Source organism: Mustela erminea, chromosome 4, assembly GCF_009829155.1.
Source record: "Mustela erminea isolate mMusErm1 chromosome 4, mMusErm1.Pri, whole genome shotgun sequence".
Classification (NCBI taxonomy): Eukaryota; Metazoa; Chordata; class Mammalia; order Carnivora; family Mustelidae; genus Mustela; species Mustela erminea.
Window position 1 is genome coordinate 26,407,577 of NC_045617.1, and position 21,804 is coordinate 26,429,380.

General features: G+C 40.5%; 1 protein-coding gene across 3 annotated transcripts in view; it reads left to right on the forward strand.

The window, feature by feature from the left end:
* The window catches only part of PREP (prolyl endopeptidase), a 113,808-nt gene that overhangs the window by 46,903 nt on the left and 45,101 nt on the right, over window positions 1-21,804 (forward strand). For all 3 annotated transcript variants that reach the window (XM_032338933.1, XM_032338931.1, XM_032338932.1), the window contains 3 exons: window positions 2,431-2,536; window positions 16,083-16,274; window positions 20,114-20,311. In XM_032338933.1, the coding sequence (XP_032194824.1) occupies window positions 2,431-2,536; window positions 16,083-16,274; window positions 20,114-20,311 (496 nt within the window). The remainder of the gene's footprint in view (window positions 1-2,430; window positions 2,537-16,082; window positions 16,275-20,113; window positions 20,312-21,804) is intronic.

Here is a 21,804-nt window from a genome sequence, read left to right on the forward strand (position 1 = left end):
TGAAAATAAGCCATCCAAAATGAAAAAGTCTCTGCGTGGGCTTAATAGCAATTTAGATACTACAAAAATATCAGTGCATTTGGAAACAGGACAATTGAAAATAAACCAAAAAGAGACAGAACAAAACCAAAAATGAACACAGCCTCATCTGTGGAACAATGCTAAGTGATCTAACATTGCGTATTTGAAGTCCTACAGTAGGGGTGAGGGGGAATGTGAAAATACATAGGAGGGGGGAAAAGGTCAAAAGTGTTATGAATTTGAGAAAATAGACAAAGCCATGGTTCCAAAATGCTCGACAAATCTCAAGCAGGGTCCTACAGCAAAGCCCATTAATTAATTTGTGTAAAACCTAAGATGATGATAAAAAAATCTTAAAAGCAGCAAGCACATAGTGAGGAAACATGGTGAAAAAACGGTTGGAAATGACTTCTCACCTGAAACAATGCAAGGTAGGAGACAATGGAAAGAAAGCATTTTCCTTTTCGACTGCCATATTTAAAAGTACAGTTCTTCCCCTCCCCAAGCCCCACATCCTGCCCCTCCCTTACCTACACCTGTTCATGTTCTCCATGACATTCATCATTTTATAATATGCTACATAATTCCATATGTGTCTCCTCCATTAGAACATTTTTTTCCTGATCTGTTCACTAATGTATCTTTAAATGTCTTGCACATAATGGCTGCTTAGCAAATATTTATGGAATGAACATATAAAAGAGTAACACTTGTTGGTAAGTGTGTGAGGCTTCTGAAGACAAACAGAACCAACAGGTTATGTGTATGTATATATAGAAAGATTTATTTTTGAAGAGTTGGCTAGGGGCGCCGGGGTGGCTCAGTGGGTTAAAGCCTCTGCCTTCGGCTCAGGTCGTGATCCCAGGGTCCTTGGATTGAGCCCTGCATCAGGTTCTCTGCTCGGCGGGGAGCCTGCTTCCTCCTCTCTCTGCCTGCCTCTCTGCCTACTTGTGATCTCTGTCTGTCAAATAAATAAATAAAACCTTTAAAAATAAATAAATAAATAGAGCTGGCTAACATAATCGTGAAGGCTTTACAAGTCCAAAGTCTTAAAGGTCTTAAAGGTACATCGGCAGGCTGGAAATCCAGAGTTTCAGTTTGAGTCTAAGGGTGGTCTGCTGGCAGAACTCCTCCTTGCCTGGGATGGTCACTGTTTTTCTGTTAACGCTCTGGGCTGGTTGTATGAGGCGTACTCACATTATGGAGGGTAATCACCTTTAAGAATCCACCAATTTAAATGTCAGTGTCATCCAAAAAACATCTTCACAGAAACATCTAGAATAATGTTTGACCAAATATCTGGGTACTGCGGTCTAGCCAAGTTGCTAGGTAAAGTTAGCCATTGTAGTAGGATGTGGAAAAACAGGAACTGTCATTCACTGTGACACGTCAGATGTAACTTGGTATGACTATTTCGGAAAATAATTTGGCACCACCTCACAAGGTTGAATATGTGCATATCCTGCCACTGAAAAATTTCATTTCTCTTTATAGACCTGGAAATACACATAAGGCCACAGATTAACATGTTCAGAATTTTTGTGACGTGTTACTTGTAATAGGAAGAAAATAAAAATAAAACATTTATTCGTGGGAAAAAGGATCAATTAATTTTGGTATATTTTTAGATCTGAATACTGCATAGCAATTAAAAAATGAAATTAAATATATGTATGTTGACGTGGATTGATTTTTTAAATTACATTGAATTAAAAAAGGTTAATTCCAAAAGGATATGTGTGTGCATTTATATAGAGTTTGAAACCACTTCTATTTCATTTTGGAAACTCAAAATTATAATATATTGTTTGTCATATTAGTCTACCAAGATTGTTTTTGCTACCTGAGATTCTCCTGTTTAATACTACCAAGGAAATCCACAGAAGCACAGGCTCTTGGTCTTTGACATCGTGTTGTAGAGGCAACTAAAGATACCCAAGGATCTGCTCAGTAGAAACCGCATCATGTCACCAAGTTGCACCACCGATGAACTTTATTGTGCCCTGCCTGTTTTGCTAATTCTTACTCATTTACAAAAGTATTAAAATATGTGACCCATGACGAAATTTCAAGGTCAGGGATATTGATATTTAGAATGGCAGATTGCATGTATTCTCAGTTAAAGCCTAGACTATAAATTTAAATAAAAATCACATTGAGTCACGACATGCAGTTATATCTGTTGATATTTTCCATTTAAGTATTTCACTATGCTTTTTTTTTCAAATTGTGATGCAAGAGAAAAATTAATTAAAATTGATGTTTATCTTTTTTCTGACTTTCTTTGCCAGTCATAAATTTGGAGTAACCATATGACATTTGAGGTTAACTTTTATTTTTTAGTTAACAGTGGTTTCACAAAAGAGATTTTCTAATCAGCCCCCTGCCCTGTTTTTATTTCCTTCCTAGTTGTCTGACGATGGTCGCTATGTCTTATTATCAATAAGGGAGGGATGTGATCCAGTAAACCGACTCTGGTACTGTGACCTACAGCAGGAATCCAATGGCATCAGTGGTAAGTTATCTTTCAAACAGGCAATAGTCCAGAAAGCTCCATTAAGAAGCAATTATTTTGATCTTTTAATTGATTTCCCAAGAAACCTCCTTCCATTCAGCCGTATGAACCCTCAGTTCATATTTTTTCTTTCAGTATTGTTGCATAAAATGAGGAAAAATTGAACGAAGCTCTTTGTTGGCTTTAGCATTTTCTCCATAAATTGAGGTTAACCATATACTTTGCATATGAATGTGGACGTGTCTGTTGATTATTGCAGATGAAGATTATTGCAGTTAAAGAGAATCTAGCTCTTTGGTCTGTAAAGCACTGTAATTGTCTAGATGTAATGGTGCAAACTGTCACAGGCAAAAGGAAGAGACCCGTGAGAATTAGTCAGGTTAACAGGTAATTATAAGATGGTTTCCTAGCACTGAGCCACATGCACAGTAACAGCCTGATTTTGCTTTCTGGGAGCCTTATACATCATGAGAGTAAGCATAGGACCAGCCAGCTACAGATTGTGGCGGTGGCTCATTTTAAATGTTGCTCTCTTTGAGCCTCTAGGTCATAGCAGCAGCATTATCGAGCGCTAAAGCTTTCCAGCTGCACAATTTACTGTGCTAAGAATACCCAGACCCCAAAACTGCACAGATAGGCTGGCACTCGGATAAGGACAGGAAACTAATTACACTGTTCTGGTTAAAATAAATATATTTTAGAGAATGTGATGCAGATTTTCAAACTATATAATTTGAGTGCATTTTAAATTATTAAATTACTTCACTGTGTTACATTATGATAAGAAAATATACAATTTTTTTTTTTTGATCGGGCATTGCATCATTTTTAAACTTCTCTGAGCAAGATCCACATCCCACATTCTTAGATACTGTAGAGCGCCATTCCCAGATGCAGAAGGATGAAGTCAGCAGATTGATTCAGGTGTGACATATATATCCATTTAATAAAGATACTTGTAGGGTTTTTTCTGTTTAAAAAAAAAAAAAAGATAACACCCATTTTGATTTCAAAAGGAAGTTGCAAGAACCACACCAGTTGTCACGTTCTTTGACAGGAGCAAAACCAGCACCTAAGAATTGTTCGCTTGCGTTTCCAGTCTAGTCGACACGGAACTGAACCTCTGAAGAATGGGATCTGGAAAAAACAGGGACAGCTGTTACTCTGCTGTTACCCACACAGTATTCCTTTGTGAGTCTGAGATAGTGGAAAGAACTTCACTTTTCTCCACTTTATTATAAATTCCAGTTCCGTCATTCTTCCTCTAGAGAGTGCCAGTTTCATTTTCTTTTTATTACTTTCTCATTATATATTTAAATTATTAGCTAGACTTGTTATTAAATGATGCAAGTTAACAAATCAAAAAACACAAATTGCTTAATTTCCTTTAAGTACAAGGAGGAGAATTTCTTCCATAGACCAGTATACTGAACTCGTATTGCTGTGTCCGCTTTAATAATAGTAATAACTGAGTGAAACTTACAGAAGAGCTGGCAGAACTCAAGGAAAGCCTGTTGTCTTCCCGACCTCTTGGTCTTTATCTTTTTTTTTTTTTTTTTAACTTTGCATACTTTTTATCCCCCAATTTATCATTGCCATATTATGGAGGAATTAGAGAAGAGGGTATGATCTCTAGAGATTGAGATTCTGGAGGAAAGATAGCACAGAGGTACACCAGGCCATCACAAATAAAAGGCTAGACACTGTAGCCCTGAAAGAACATGAAGGAGAAAGAAGGGAAGCATCTAAGGAACCGTAAATGGCAATAATGCATGCAGCTGGGAAGCTCCTGTTCACAAAACAAGCCAGCTCCTGGCCGGCCTTCCCAGTTGGATCTTCCTTGAGTTACCTGACTGTTGTCTCTGCTTCTTAGGTGGCAGGTTTGCAGTCTAGATGAAGAGCCCAGTGCTCTTACTTTAGCGATTACCATTTTCCAATTGTTCTCTTTTTTTTTAAATCATCCAGAGGAATTTTAAGGTTATTTTGTCATGATCTGAACAGAAGTCCAGCCATATGTTGGACTAGGGCTGTATGTAAACCTGTAAATTTATTTGGTATTTGATCTCTCAGTGGAACCACTTTTTTTTTTTTTTTTTTTTTTTTTTTTAACTTTTTTCACTTTTACATAAGCTCTACACCCAGCATAGGGCTTTGAACTCACAATCCTGAGATCAGGAGTCCCATGCTCTACTGACTGAGCCAGCCAGGTGCCCCATAACCATATACTACTTGTTAGAGTTACTCCTAGGTATATGTAGTTATTGATGGCTTGTGAAGGTATCTATCAAGGTTTACCCAAAGAAGCAGAACCAGTAGGAGACATACATTAAGAGATGTTTTGTAAGAAACGGGCCTATGTGATTTGAGAGCTGGCTAGCTAAGTCTGAAATCAGTAGGGCAGGCCACCAGGAAGAACAGTCTGGAATTCTCAGGCACAGGCTGAAGCTGCTGTCCACAGGCGGTATTTCTTCTTTCTCAGAGAAACCTCACTTCCCAGAGAAGGCATTTCAACTGATTCAATCAGCCCTGCCTAGATTATCTAGGATAATCTCCTTTACCTAAAGTCAACTGATTATGGTCTTTAATCACACCTACAAAACACCTTGGCAGTAACACTTCAGTCACTATTTGATTGATTAACTCCAGACATGTCAAAAAGACCATGAAAGTGAGCTCATGGAAAACCACAGGGAGAGCAAACAAGTCTGACCATACGAACCTGATTTCATTTTTTAATAAGGTGACTAAACCGACCAGTATTTGGAATTCATTGAGGCACTTAAAAAAGTACGTGATATCCTATAGATTTGGAAGCGAATAATAAGATAGGTGGATTTGAAGCTGTTGATTCATACACTGATATGCATACTAAAGGCACTATGGAGTGTTGGCCCGTGACAGCTGCTAATGTCTCGGTCTGGCTCAGCTTGCCATCTCTTTTTCATCATTGCTTCACTAGCATCAACTCTGTGGATGACGTAAACCTCAGAGTAGTTACTCCTTTGAATGGCAGTCCTAGGATTCTGAAAGCTCTCGACAGTCACAATGATCGGCCAGTACTAATTAAGATGAAATGGGGATCCATTTCTGCGCTCGGGTTTAAGTCAGTTGCATACAACAATATGTTTTTAATTTTAATTTTTTTTATTAACATACAATGTATTATTAGCCCCAGGGGTACAGGTCTGTGAATCGTCAGGCTTACACAGTACACAGCATTCACCACAGCACATACCCTCCCCAATGTCCATAACCCAGCCACCTTCTCCCTATCTCCCTCCCCCGGCAACCCTCAGTTTCTTTTGTGAGATTAAGAGTCTCTTGTGGTTTGGCTCCCTCCCAGTCCCATCTTGTTTCATTTATTCTTTTCATACCACCCAAATCCCTTACGTTGCCTCTCAACTGCCTCTCAACTTCCTCGTATCAGGGAGGTCATATGATAATTGTCTTTCTCTGACTGACTTATTTTGCTAACCATAGTACCCTCTAGTTCCATCCATGTCATCACAAATGGCAAAATTTCATTTCTTTTGATGGCTGCATAGTATCCATTTGCATATGACAATATTAAAGAGAGTTTGTTTGTTTGTTTGAATTGACAGCTGGTTCATTAGGAGTCAATAATATGATTATTACTGTTTTAAAGAGACAAGTACTGTGAGTTGAACTGTTGAAGACATTAAGAATAGTTAGTTTATAACAGGAGAGACCTAGCAGATTAAGAAAGTGATCATTAAAAATTTTTAAAATAATCCCTACTGACCAGGGTTGAATGTATTGCAACAATAACCAGAACACTTTCAAGTCTGATGTGAATTTTAGTCTCAGCTCCAAGACTAACTAACTGGTGAGCCTGGAGTTGGAATGTTTTCTCTCACTATTTCCATGACTACTGATGGGGAAGGAATACCTACATCAGGAGGAATTGTGAGGCATAATGAAGAGGTATGGACTACAGCTTAGCAGGGTTCCTGGCACATAGTAGGTTCTAGGAATTCCTCCCTTCTTTTTTCCATTGTTTCTTGACTGAAAGAGGAATATTTGGAATGAGCACACTTTGATTTGGGATACCACGGGAAACTAGATTGAGGGAGTCCTAGAATAAATAGTTAACCTTCCGTATCAAAGCTGCTCTAAACACAGATCTTAGTATTGACTTGTTTCCTGCAAAACCAGATTCATAATAAAAAAGAAATGTCCTTTCATTTCATAATAAAAAAGAAATGTCCTTTCAAAAACATAAATAGGTGTGTCTGTAAGTGCAAGACTGTGTGGGGAGATGTCTAATTTTTGATAATTGATAATTGAAATTTGATAATTGAAATTTCGGGGGTTTATATGCCAGAGATCTTTTTCTTGCTATTTCCTTATCTGATGCACGTTTGTAATATTTTTTAAATGAGGGGAATAATAACTAACATTTAACTGAAATGCTAAATGTGCTAGTTAACTATTCGATGAGTTGAACTTGAATAGCCGGTGACCAAAAACTAAATCTGTTACGAAATCTTTCATTTTATATTGCTGAAATTTAACCTAAAGCCTTCTGCTATGATTTTAATCTTTCTTGCCTTAAAGGCAGGGAAAATGATCAGCATTTTCATGCAAATTAATTCTTCATTTATTAGGGCATCGCTGAATTGCTTGTCAGGAAAACTAAATAACTTTACTTAGGTAGCACTTTTTAACTTTTCTGTCAACTTTGCCTCCCAAGAAAACCTTCTTTCCCTGTGCATTTTGAAATGAGAATCACAAGAAGCACAAAAAAGTGGCTGATGGCTGTACAATATCATAGAAAAAACAGGACACAGAGAAAACAAAACTACAAAAATACAGGATGGGAAAAAAAAATCCTAGAGCCTTGAGAGTTAAAGGAGTTCCCTGTGAAACTGGATTCCTTTGTCATTTACATTTGTCTTGTAAATTCCAATTTTTCTTCTCCAATCTGCTGACCATTTGCCACTCTGTTAGCCGGATCTTTCCTCAGAGAACCTCCTTTCCACCACTTACATCTGCAGTATTTTCACTTAAGAATGATATCTGTTACAAACTGTGGGCCATAGCTTTTCCCTAGAACTGCAAATCAGGGTGGTTGGCTGCTCCTTTCCTGATCTTTACGTCCAGGTAAGTCCTCTGACTCACCTCATTCACCATTATGTAGAAACAGCACTAGGCATATATATGATTTCCTAGGTGTTCAAAACCGCCAAGTAGGTGCCCTCCAAAGAACATCACCCCCCCTTTTGTGCCGGCTGCCGGAGACATGTTGTGAGTTGCTCTCTACTTTCTTTGGGGAAGGAGAGATTTTTGTCTTAGCCGTGAGCACACTTTCTCATGCCTTCGGTTGACGCCTTTCCTTCTCCAGTTGACTATTTTCTTTTGCCAAATTCTGATTTCTTTTTCTCTCCATACAAAAATAAAACAAAACCAGTAAGAACACTTTGAGTATTTGTGAGTTGCATGAGATCAGGGACCTTGTCTGTCTTGCTCTCTGGATTGCCCAGCCCCTAGAGCAGTGCCTGACAGATAACAAGGACTCGGTCCTTGACCAGACTTTACTTAGGCTTCCGTAAGTCCTCTTCCTAGCTAGGCCTCAACCTTGGTTCCTTGGCCGCCTCCTCCCTCATTGGACCAACATAGCTTAGTTGTGACAAGAATCTCACTACATCAATTTAGAGAGAATCCCCTACCGTCCATATCTGATCACCCTTGATATCTGGTAAAATTCCTCACCCCCCCCTCCCCCACTGTCCTCCACATGCTGATGACTTTGACCTGCCGTCACCAAGAATATTCTTGGGTCAGTTTCACAAGAACCCCTCTACTCCATGTGTCTTCTCAGTGACTACCCCTCTGTCCGTTCTGCTTATTGGCTATAAATTCCCAGCTATCTTTTTTGTATTTGGAGTTAAGTCTGATCTCTCTCTCTTATTGTGATAGTCTTGATTATCTCAACAGTCCTAAATACAGTCTTCTTTACCATTTTAACAAGTGTAAGATAATTTTTTTTCTTTAACATAGACTCATAGAAGGTAGGTTCCAGCTTGTCTTGAATATCATTGGCCCTTTGTGGCTCCTGGTGCTCAGAGGGCCCTGCTTTATAAGCCAACTTCCATCAGTAACTGTTAAATTTTCTTGGAAGCATTTTGAATCTTCACTTTTCTGGCCACCTAAATTTTTTTTAGTTGAATTTTTATCCTTTGTTAAACTCTGAGAATGGTGAGTAGGTACAGACCATGTTTCTCCAGTCCTGTATATTGTACAAGCAGGAGATTTTTGCTTCTCTTTGTCTGTTCCTTGTTTAAGACCAAAAATGAGGAAACCACTTAGGACCCGAGGCTGGCATGATAATTTAATCATTCTGCAGTAGAAAAGACGGCTGAGTCTTGACTCCTGTGATTCTTAATGTGATTGATGCCAGTAGATTAGTTGCAATTAATCATTCTGAACCTTGGAAGAAAATGATCCGTGTCTGGATTTTCTTAGTTATATTTTCTCTACTTTTCTTAATAGTTTTTTGAATTATATATGTATTTTGTTTCCTAAGTTTATTATCCTATTTTGAATATGCAGTTGGCCCTTGAACAGCCCTAATTTGACCTTTGCACATCCATGTATACACAGATTTTTCCTTTTCTTGATAATAAATACAGTATTAAACTGTAAAGGTATTTTCTCTTAAGATTTTTTAGTGGTCACTTCCCTGTAGCTTACGTTATTGTAAGGATACTGTATATAATACACATAACATACAAAATATATGCTAATTGACTGGTGGTGTTGTCAGGAAAGCTTCCAGTCGACAATGGTCCAGTAGTAAAGTTTTGAGGGAGGTAAAAGTATACGTGGATTTTTGACTCTGCCCGGGATGGTGTTCCTAACCCTTGCACTGTTCAGCGGTCAATAGTATGTAAAGTTACTTCATATCAACTAAATTGGGAATGAATTTTCACATATTTTCTCTATTACTGTTAAATATCAGGACTTAGATCTGTTCTTTTTTCATATATTTGGACTTCAAAAAATTTCATTAAAATTTAATTTATACCGTGAAAATATAAGCGATGGTTTTCAACATTCTCTTATAAAAATTTGTCTTAGTGTTCAATATAGTTAATGTACATTTCTGAATAGTTTTATTGGAAAAGTATGAGGCTACGACTTTAAATTCGATTGCTTCTGTTGTCTTCACACTGTCAACAGATACATATGTTTCAGTCTGAAATGCAGGATTGTATAAATGTTACCTGTTTAGTTATGAAGCAGACGCATAGCAGCACCCCACTCTGTGCAGTTCTTCCTCCCCTGGTGTGCGCCCCGCCTGCTGGGCCCAGTATCAGGGCGCAGCGGTGCTGTGACCTGGCACACAGGCCCAGGCACAGAGGTAGGACAGCTCCTGGAGTTGAGAACACTCAGGTCCCTCCCGCTCCCCTCTGGGTTTTTGGTTGGTTGTTGTTGTTCCCTCTCTTTTTGGTTCTTTCAATTTTTCTGTGAAAGGTCAGAGACTTTATTTCATCTTTTATAGGGTGACCAACAAAAGAGACTCTGACCATTTGGCCCAGTTCTGAATGAATTTAAACTTGTATTAGAGGTTTTTAAGTAGAATCTTTAGGAAGCAATTATTAGGTGAAAAGATCTATCAGAGCCTGAAATCCTTGTTAGTGACATAACGTACTCCCGGCACGAACGTCACCGTCCTCCAGGCAGGCCCAAAGTGGTCTTTGCTCCCAATTGCAGCATTAACGAAGCCTTCGGCAAAAAAGACAGGTGGTGCGGACATCATTGATCATCGAAGGAAATACCACCTCACCCTTAACTTCATCCAGACTTTCACCACCCTGTCTGCTTTTTCCTTTTTGGCTGAAAGTTTGAGCCTTCTAGGCTGATGAAGTTTCCAGCCCTCAGCATGTTGTTTTAGTACTTCCATGTCATTAAATAAGAAAATTGGCTTTCTTCTGAATAAGAAATGCATCTACACTCCAGATTATATATAAAAATAAAAGGAGCTCAGTATTCATCAGACACCTAAATGGCTCCTTTAGCCATCTCTGGCTAATGCAGGGCACACCTCTTGTTTCTAGGTAGCCGGGACCATAGTGACTCCACGGGTCATACCTTGTGGGGCTGAGGTGGAGTGGAAAGGGGGAGATAAACATTTGAGAAACTTGAAATGAAAGAGTTGTCCAAAGTGTAGCAAGCTCAGCTGAGTGTGAAGAGCCAGACGAACAGGGGAGGGGGACCTCTCTGGGAGACAGGGAGTCATGAGAAAAGAGTGCGTTTCAGAGCGGGAATGCAAGAAGGGCAAAAAGAATTGGAACATCAAAAGATAACATAAAAATAAGACGTGGATTTTGAAGTAAAATAAGTAGTAGTGATAAAATTAGTATTTTCACTAATTTTAAAATGAGTGATTTTAAGGGCTTTTTCTAGGAAAATAGCTGTGTGTTGTGACAGATGGAAATCAGATTTTAAAGTTCACTATTAGCAAATCAGGCTGTTCAGAAGCCACATTTAGCTTATTTTTGTCATTTGAAGAATGCTGGGATTATTTGGAATAGTAGTAAGTATTGACTGTTTAACATTTTCTGTGTGCCAAATTCTGAGCAAAGAGTGTCGAGAATTCATGTAGCCTTCTCAACAACCTCTGAGGAGCACATGTTATCCCCAGGAGCCTGGGATGTGAGGCCAGTTCACTTTCCTGAGGTAAAGATTCAGACTCAGGTCAGCTGATACACCCAAGCCCATGTTCTAACCATCACTATGAGGCAGGGGAGGTGGAAAGAAGTTGGCAGGCCAGGAACAGCTACCCCCCCCCCCGCCCCCCTTCGGTTTTAGAGCAAGTCCACACTTTCCATTTGTTTATGTTGTTACATAGTGTTTCATAAAGTATAAAAGCACTTTTTAGCTCCTGTTACTAGAGAGCTTATGAAAATTTTCTATGAAACATAGTTAATACCATGCATTTTCAAAGAAAGCAATAAAAGTAATGACTTTGCTCTAGGGAAAGCACAAGATGAATTATTTTAAGCTAATCTTCACTCAGTAAACAAATCATTCTCCCACCAAGAATCAGGTCTATAAAAAGTAATTTTAACTTTAATGTGAAGAAGTTTGGGAATTGGATTCTTTTGGCTTCAGAGCGAATAATGTCACTTACAGAGAAAAGAATCTAAGAAAAGGTTGGCAAAAAACCGAGATGTTTGGGAGTTAAGCCATGTCTCTTTTTTAAAAGTAATTTTTCTGTGTTCCATTTAAATCAATAGAGTTCTGGCTTGTGAATAGCAAAACTGAGTGAGCCCCATTGTTCAACTGAAATACCATTTCTCTTGAATTATTTCGTGCCAGAGCCCTGAGGAGCAAGGAGCTCAGGAGAGCAGAAGGATTTTTGAGCTCCGTTTTAAATGTGCTGCCCCATGAGGGCCAGTACTCTGAACCACCTTTGTATAAGTCCAGCCACATAACTCAAATTTGAATGAATTTATGACTTGTAGTATTTATTAATGACTGAGGTTAATACTCCAGAATTTGATGGTAGATAACAACTGTACACTGTTATTTCAGTGTTCACTGGAGCCTTGATTATTTGAAACAAATGTGCCACATCTTCAGGCTCCCCTGATTATATAGAGATAGTGACAGTCAAATGTCTACCGTGCCTTTGGTAGATGTTTCAGTGACTTTTTGTGTTGGGGGTGGGGTGGCTAGGGTCATAATAAATATCACTACAATGGCAGCAAGACCTTTTCAGGTAGAAACCGTAAGATGGTTACTTTGAGAAATAAAGGTTGCACATCAGGAAATGTTTTATTGTCAGGGGAACATTTAAGGAATCTGACATTTTCCTGAGCCAAAACTCTTGTGTCTACAAATGTCATAGTCCAGAAAATTGTGATTCATCACTCTTATTATAAACAAACGTACTTTTCTGATTGTCTGCAATTTTTACATTACCCACTAAGTTTTTAGTTATTTACTTACTCTTCTAAGGAATATTTTTTGGTTTTTTCCCCCCCTTTTATTTTTTTTTTTAAAGATTTTATTTATTTATTTTTTTGTCAGAGAGAGAGAGAGCACGAGCGAGAGCGCAAGTGCACAGGCAGACAGAGTGGTAGAGGGAGAAGCGGGCTCCCTACGGAACAAAGAGCCCGATGTGGGACTCGATCCCAGGACCCTAGGATCACGACCTGAGCCGAAGGCAGCCGCTCAATGAACTGAGCCACCCAGGCGTCCCTTTCCCCCCCTTTTAAAGCATTGTTTTCTGTAAATTAAAAAATGAAGTTACCTTTGGTTACCTCCTTTTGAGATTAGCAGTTTGTCACTAAAAAAAATTATAATTTGAATGCACAGCTTAATCTTTATAAAAATTAATTGTCTTTGAAGGAGTTTAGCAGATTATATATTCTGAGTAACCTCCCAGTTGAAATAACTGAAATGCTGTAAGAAGTTTATAAAGTATCTTTCTAAATATATTGTTAAATTAGTACACAAAACAAGAGAAACCATAGAGACCAAAGACAAAATGAAAGCAGGAATCCTGGATTGTTCTGGGTTGTTCCTCCTGGGCTTTGGGGGTTGATTTCCCATCCGATGGCCACCTAGGGCAAGGGGATGGTGGATAAAGCCTCTGGTTCTTCATGTTGGAAAGTCCAATAAGGGATACTGTCAATGTAATGGTGATTAAGAAATAAACCTAGGAGTGGGGAAATGGGGAGTGAGAAGAGGAGGAAAACCTGCTTGCCTTTACCTTCGCACTAGTGAGGGAGAGGTAGTAGCAGGGTGTGAATTCTCCTAAAACATGAGAAAGACTGACGTGGGTACAGTTGTCTGGATTGCCCCTCTGAGGTCCAAAAGTCCTCATGCCAAGAATTTAACTTAAAGGGTTCCCAGGTTCATTGCCTCCCAACATGCAAATGGAATCCAAATAGAAGTCTTCTCTGGAGGAGTGCCACTTTAACCAGGCCTCCACGAATTGCCACAGATAATGTTTCAAGGGAAATCATTTCACAGTCAAAAATCTCAAATTAAAGAAAAAAGTCACAGGGGCACCTGGGTGGCTCAGTGGATTAAGCCTCTGCCTTTGCCTCAGGTCATGGTCTCAGGGTCCTGGGATTGAACCCCACATCAGGCTCTCTGCTCAGCAGGCTCTCTGCTCCCCCACCCCCTGCCTGCCTCTCTGCCTACTCATGATCTCTCTCTCTGTCAAATAAATAAATAAAACCTTTTTTTTTAAAAAAAAGTCACAAATCAGACAAAATCACCAGCATGAGCAATAGAACAACCAGAAGAAGCAGAGTGGACTTATCCCATTCCTAATGTAAAATAAGTACATTAAGTATACTTTTAAAAATAAATAATGTAAAAAAAAAATAAAAAAAAAAATAAATAAATAATGTGATTCTGCTTTTACAAAAATAAACAAGAAGCTTGGAAGTATGAGCAGGAAATGACATATCATAAAGAATGACCAGACGGGAAGAAGACTAATGGAATTTCTGCAAATAAGAAATGTGGTTATTAACATTAAAAAATTCAGTTATTAGGTTGAGGAAATTAGACACAGCTGAAGAGAAAATTAATGAATTAGAATATGAATGTAAGGAAATTACCTGGAATGTAGCCCACCAAGAAGTGGAAAGCATGAGTGGTGAAGAGACCTGGAAAAGAAAATCTTTTCAGAAATGATAACGTAATTGGGATCATTTTGCAGAGGACAACCGGCCCAAAATGTTACCATGAAAATCACATAGCTGTTTAAATATCAAAGTAGACTTTAAAGTGAAAAGCATTGCTAAAGGGACTCCTGGGTGGCTTAGTGGGTTAACCTTCTGCCTTCAGCTCGGGTCGTAATCTCAGGGTCCTAGGATCAAGTTCTGTGTTGGGCTCTCTGCTCGACCGGGGACCTGCTTCCCCCCTCTCTTTAGAATGATGTTGTCAAATTCCCTAAAATTCTCAATTGAATTTTGATTGGAATTATGTTAAAGTTATAGATTTCCTTTGGGATTATTTGCACCTTTGAAATACTGAGTCTTCCCATCTAGAAATAATAGTATGTGTTTCCAATTATTCAGGGTATTTTTGTTGTTGCTTTTAGGATGCCTTAGGGAAGTTTTAGAGCCTTCTTCATATAGATTCCACATTTCATGTTAAGTGCATTCTTTTTTTTTTTTTTAGATTTTATTTATTTATTTGAAAGAGAATGAGAGAGCATGACAGGGGGAGGGTCAGAGGGAGAAGCAGACTCCCTGCTGAGCAGGGAGCCCCATGTGGGACTAGGTCCTGGGACTCCAAAATCATAACCTGAGCCGAAGGCAGTCACTTAACCAACTGAGCCACCCAGGTGCCCTGCCTTCCTAAGTATTAATTTTGCTTTTGCTCTAAGAGAGGGCCGTCCTCATCCCATGTTTTCTAACTGGTTACTGCTGGCATATAAGAAAGCTATAGCTTTTGTTTAACTGATTATTATTTTAATTCTAGTCATTTGTTTTAACATAATATTTATTGAGTTTTTGTTGTGGGTAGGTATTAGTAGTCACTTTATAATAATTTTTGGATAAACTTCCTCCTAGTTTACAATTGAGGAAAATGAAGCTTAGGGGAGGATAAAGAGATTACTCAAGGTCACACCATTAAATAGTTGAGCTGGGGTTTTAATTCAGCTATGTCTCAAAAAAAAAAAAAAAAACCAAACTTCTCTTTCTACCATCAGAGTATATTTTTCTTGTTAAATTTAATTCAACAAAAAATATCATATAAGATATTATGCTATGGAGATGAATGAGATAATGTAAAATAGCCTTGAAAGACTAAAGGAATATAAACAAACTATCCAAATTAGCAGTTTCACTGAGAAATTTAAGGTAGGAGATTAGTTAGAGAGTAGCTAAGATCTGGCATTGCCTTTCAGTAGTTTAGAAATCATAGAGCTCATTTGTTTATAAAACTTTTGAAAAGTATTCTGAACATCTGTGTCGGTCACATTGTGAAATAGATGTCTTCCTGGTGGTTTTTTTTTTAATTTATATTTTTTATTTTATAAGTGGCATTTAGTGTAAAATCAACCCTGTTTGTGTGTGTGTGTGTGTTAGTGATATCACCTGTGAGTGTGTATATGTGTGTCTTGTGTGTATCTGTGTGTGTGCACGTGTGTGAAATCATCCCGGGGAGAGCCACTGCCAGAAGACTCAGAGGGGACTGATGAATGATGGAATGGTGTGGTGGCAGTTGAAGTAGAAGGTAGTGTTCCAACAGGAGACACACTCAGGTAGAGGAGGATTTCCTAGATTACATGAGTCAGGATGCTTAGAAGAGAGGGCCTTTAGTCTCCTTCATTGTCGGGGTTTTCAGGAAAAAAATTTTCTTCACATTTTTAAAAACCTTAAAATTCACCTGTACTTGTCCTTGCTGTCTTCAAGCCTTAGATCTTCCAAATACTGTGTCTGCTCTGTGTTCCATGGACAGACTTTTCTGTCCTCCCTAACATACACATAAATAAACCACACTGTTTTTAGCACAGGAGAGGTGACAGGGATCTTTGGTTTCTCACCAGGAATCCTGAAGTGGGTAAAACTGATCGACAACTTTGAAGGAGAATATGACTATGTGACCAATGAGGGGACGGTGTTCACATTCAAGACAAATCGCCATTCGCCTAACTATCGCCTAATCAACATCGACTTCACAGATCCCGAGGAGTCGAAGTGGAAAGTGCTTGTTCCTGAGCACGAGAAGGATGTCTTAGGTAAGATCCCGTGCTACTGGAACACTGTGTGCTTTTGTTTTTAGTGAGAAGGCCAAAAACTGGTACAGCTCTCATTCTCTGGAGACTGGTTACAAGGTAAAGAGCCTTCAGCCTTCAGTCATCGAGAGTGAAGTGTCTGAACAGCATCTGTGTGGTTAGTACAATGTCACGCAGGGTCTTCAGAAAATTGTGGACTATGAATCCAGGCTTCCAGCGGTAGTGTATTGTTGTTTTAATATCAGTTGCCTCTCTGTGTAGTAAACCATTTAGATCAGAATCCTTAGCTTTTAGGCTTTTGAATAACCTTTGGCTGTTTGTATTATACCTGTTGTAGATTTTGGAGTGGATCTACAGTCCTCTCGTTGGAAAAGAAGAGACTGTTGTCAGATGTCACTGAAACTTCCTATGTGCACAGAGCTACATTAACCTCTTGAGAACCTCCCTTTAGCAATTGTTTCAGAGTGCCATTTCATTTTCTCTGTGATTTTCCAAAATATCATTTCCAAAAATGATATGCTGCTTTATAAATTATTCATAGCCTGAAAGCTAATTTGATGAGACTAAGACCCGCGAAGTTTGCTACCATTTTTTATACAAAAAGAGAGTCTGGTACCTTCAAGCCAAGGAAGACTTTATTTGGAAGATGTGAACTTGTGCTGATGGATTGAATAGGGTAAAATCTAGGGCCATCCCAAATTGTGAAGGTATAAGTACAAAATGAGGAAAACAGTTCCTTTTGAGATCTGCAGAGTGGCCCTGCCTGATAAAGCAGTTCTTGCTGTGACTTTCAGTGAGTTAAAGCACAAGTACTAGAATCAGGCAGGTCCAGGTTCACATCCGAGAAAAGTAGGGGATTCTTTCCCCCTTAGCTCAAGGCAGTACGCCCTGTGCTTGACACATTAAACCTGGCCTTGCATAGGGGTAGAAGGAAAAGGACAGGCAACGGACTGTCTCAGGGAGGACTTCCTGCTGGGCCCTTGTTTCTGCAGTTCTCTTGGTCCTGGAAGAAGCACTACTGTGGGTGTTTGCTTGAGATTCTCCTCAGCCCTTGGGCATCTGAGTGCACTCCACCCCTTTCTTCTCTACTGAGGTCTCCACATCCTTCTGGGAAGTTCTTTAGGACGGGACCCAAGACAAACCCCATGCCTGCTCTTTCCTGCAAAACCGACATCTGGAACTCTGAGGCAGCAGTGTATCCCAGGCCCTTCCTCTGGCTTCTAGATGTTCAGTCATAGTCCTTTTAGCTTCTCAGGTTTGGCTCTCTCATAAGCTGGGCTCCTCACTTGGGCGGGGGGAGGGAGGGTGGGGCAGAACATGACAGGGGCTCTCTTCAAGGACATTTCTCTACCTGTCTCCTCAGAATCTTCATTCACCACCTGACCCTCATTTATATTTGGATGAGGGATCCATGAGCCAAGGAACACGGTTTTGGCCATTTCCTTTAACATCTTCATATGAGGAATCTGGTTTGTAGTGACTTCAGTAGCCTGATGGCTTCAAGCCAAACCGAGACAGAATATCCCCCCCAAGGGTGGCAAGATCCAGCATTCAGTGAGTGCTTCCTAAGTGCCACATGAATTTTGCCCCATCGTATTTGGTGGGTCCAGGTGAGCCTTTAGTGGCGTAAGTCTTCATGTAGGTGGCCTGGGTGTTATTCAGGAGCAAGTCAGGTTGCACCAGTGATCCTTATATAGGGAGCTGTCAGAAATAGAAACATCTCCCCCAAAATGTGAGTTTTCTGCCTTTAAAGTCCTGAGGAAGTGGTTCTGCTTTTGTCTTAAGGTGACATTCTCTTTCACTTGTAGACTGAATGAGATGCAAATCGATGCTTGGAGATTTGGGGGGACGTGATATATCTTTATAATCTTCCTTCTCTAAGGTTATAAGTTCTTTAGAAAGTGGAAACCTTCAATATTCACCAGAACTCATCAATTCTGGGAGAAGCACTGTTGCATTTGCTATATATCATTAGCACAGAATGCCCTGTGGAGAGGAAGAACCAGAGATGAGTCATAAAGTACAGCCATAAAGTCAGAGCCTTTATTAATGACAGTCGACACATCACCTTGTCTTTTCCTTATTCAGTCTGTCTGTTTTATAATTCTGACATGGTCATAGTTAACACAGAGTGATTATTTTTTGACAGAAATAATTTACTTCAGTTTTTCCCCTGTACTTTATTTAAAACATTAAGGCCACCTGAAATATATTGCTTGATTGAGGCACTTTAAACAAATTGCATTGGACAATGAGCAAATTACTTTTAGATGTAAGAGTTCTTCTGTCCTCACTTGGCGGAAAAGCTTGCTGTGGTAATCCAGACAACCAAGCACCACGAAGGCCCCGGGTGATCTTCAGGAGTTCCCTCTGGCCAATGTCTTGTTCATATTGATAATTAATAATCTTATAAGCATGAACCGCTAGTTTCTTTTGGGTTGTAAGAATAGGTGTCGGGACCCTCCCCCCACCACACCCCACAGCATGAAAGGCTTGTTTTTTCCACGAGTTGGAGCTACATTGCCTGTCACCCTGTCCTTACATGTACTATAGCGTCTCTCCCTCCAGGGGGAGTGGGGCGGGGGAAGGGGGGCTGTCCTTACCTCAGGCCGATCCCACGCACACCAGAACAGGTAGTGCTCGGGGCCTGCCCTTCCGCTTTCTCCTCTCCCCATGAGCCCCCTCACCTCCTGTCCTGGCTCTGTCACTGACAGCACCATTCCTGGCCTCGTCGCAATCCCGGGAGTTGAGGAGGACTCCTCTCTCTGCCTTCCTGTCCATATGCCCACAGTTACCACGTCCTGATGATTCTTCTGGGAAGTGGAGTTTTTTTTTCTTCCCTCCCTAGACTTTGTTCCACCTTGATGTGGTGTGACTGGCTAACGGTGGCCGTCGTGTTCTTCCTTGTCTCCCCTCCCTCCTTCCGTAGACCGCCCCCCCCCCCCCCGCTGTGCTGCATCCTTCATTGCTGTCATCTTCGTTCATGTCACCCTTCAGTGCAAACAGTACCTCCCCCGTAACGGCTCAGTGCGCACTCTCCTCCCCTGTCCAGCTCACCAGGTCCCCTGCACGCCACCACCCTCTCCTCCCACCCACCACTGAGCACCTCTTTGTCTTCTTCGAAATGGAGGTCTCTGGAGGTCTCGCGTGTTCTCTTTACCAGTCTCCCTCCCTCCCTGCTGGTCGTTCGTATTCCTTTTCTCTCTCCATCCGCAGCTCCGGCTGTCCTTCCTTGAGGTGCCTGTCCTCCCCCCACCTCGTCCCCCAGAGAGCTGTGCTGTCTCTGACACCACGCTAGGCACCCGTCCCCTCGCACCCCTGCACTCAAGGTGCAGTTCAGCGCTTGCTTAAGGGCTCTTGTGTGTTTTGGGTCCCCAACCAGCCTATCACTTAACCTCTGCTTGCATGTTATTACATGTATTTTTATATGATTGTATCTTAAGGGCAGAAGTGACATCATCTGCCTGCCTGTTTCTCCAGGACTTTGCAGGGTATCTGGCACATACCTGGGGTGCAATATATTTTTGTTGGAAAAATAGCCCTGACAGACATGGTTCTACCTCCTATACCATGATACTGGGCCCAAAATAAGTAGGCAGGATTATTTGTATCACAAAATATTCTGCAGAATATTTTGTTTCCTCTAGACATGACAGTAATAATTTATTAAAGGAATATGCTGGAACTAGATGAATGATTACATCCACTTATAAAATCACTATGCAAGTCTCATTGCTGCATAGCACAATGGAGAGTTAAAGAGGTGTTGTTCGGTGAAGTAAAGTCTGCTTTTCACTACTTTTCAAAGCCATGTTAGCTTTTATCTGTCCTTACCTTTTCAGAATGGGTCGCTTGTGTGAGGTCTAACTTTTTGGTGTTGTGCTACCTTCATGACGTGAGGAACGTTCTGCAGCTTCACGACCTGGCCACTGGTGCTCTCCTCAAGACCTTCCCCCTGGAAGTCGGCAGCATTGTGGGGTACAGCGGTCAGAAGAAGGACACCGAAATCTTTTATCAGTTTACTTCCTTTTTATCTCCAGGTGAGAGTCTTTTCACCAGTGTTACTCAGCTGAAAAATCAGACTTAATGTTTAGGTTTCTTTTGGGAAATGGAAATGGAATGCTGTGTTACTGAAAATCCCATACGCTGTAGTATAGCCAGAATTACATAATGGGAATAAAACAGTAAAACAGATGCTTAGAACACAGGGAAATGTGAAAGCCTAAAACGGCACACTCATTCATCTTATATCCTGAGTATCCTTCTGGGTACAGGACAAACTGGTGTTCTAGGATGATTTAAAAAATTAGTGTGAACACGTAGAACCTGAGATTCAGCCTTTGGTCTGTACAGATCAAGATACACACAGTGCAGAGTAACTAAAAGCATAAAAGAAAAATCTATAGTCTCATCTGACATGAAAAACCTGTTTTCTAAAACAGACTGAGAATAATTTGTGCTGTTGTTAAACTGAATTAAAATATAATTCTAAAAGTGTAGTCTTACATCATATAGAGAAAATATGTTCCTTGTTTCAAGGGAAAAGGAAAAAAAAAAGCCATGCTTAGAAGTTACGATACTGTGTTCCATGGTATGGATTAATTTTGCCCAAAGCAAACAGTTCTCTCTGTAATTTTTTTTCAGTTGATCACATTCATTTTGTTGTTTTGGTTTTTCCTGCTTCTCCACTTGGCTGCCCGGATTTTGTTGTCACCAGAGCCACACACATACCCTGATCTGTCCCAGGAGTCTGGCTCCATCGGCAGCTTGATGTTGACCTAGCAGACCCTATCTTAAGAGCAGTCTGGCTGAAAACATTTCTGCACTTCCCTCGTTTGTTTTTCAAGCTCCTGCATAGCCCTTTTGTCCCGACTGGCTTTGTGGCAATCACTGGTCCCAGCACAGTCGGCAGACTGTAGGGGAGAGAGCTAGGCAGGTGCCGAAGCGGCTCTTTCATCATGGGATTCAGCCAGGTGGCGGCAATGCCTCATCTACTTGTGTGTGTGTGTGTGTGTGTGTGTGTGTGTGTGTGAGAGAGAGAGAGAGAGAGAGAGAGAGAGAGTCAGAGTCACAGAGCAGCCAATCGTGAGGAGTCTTAATGGCATGACAGCTTGCTATCGGGGCTACTGAAACCAAGAGAGTGATGTTCATCTGTAAGTAGGTCTGATGGTAGATCCAGAATGCCGGCCAGCTCTACTTTCCCCTGTGCCTTTCAGAGGACCCAGAGGTCTGGGGAAAGTGCCCACAGCCCTGTAGAAACCATGCCCTGCACCAGGAGTTGGAAACTGACAGGTCAGGAATCCCATGTCGGACGGTCCTATGCCATGTCCCTTTTGCCCTGGGGCACAGTGGCAGCCAGTGCACCAGAACCGAAAAAAATCCATTTCTTTCAGATTATCATTCTGAACCCACTGCTGTTTGGGTTCACCATTTATTTCCCTAATTTATACTGGGTTCCAGAGTTTTTACTTTGAAAATTCCATAGCTTAAACAGTTTAAATGGATAAAGGGCAGTGAGGAGAACAGGATAGGG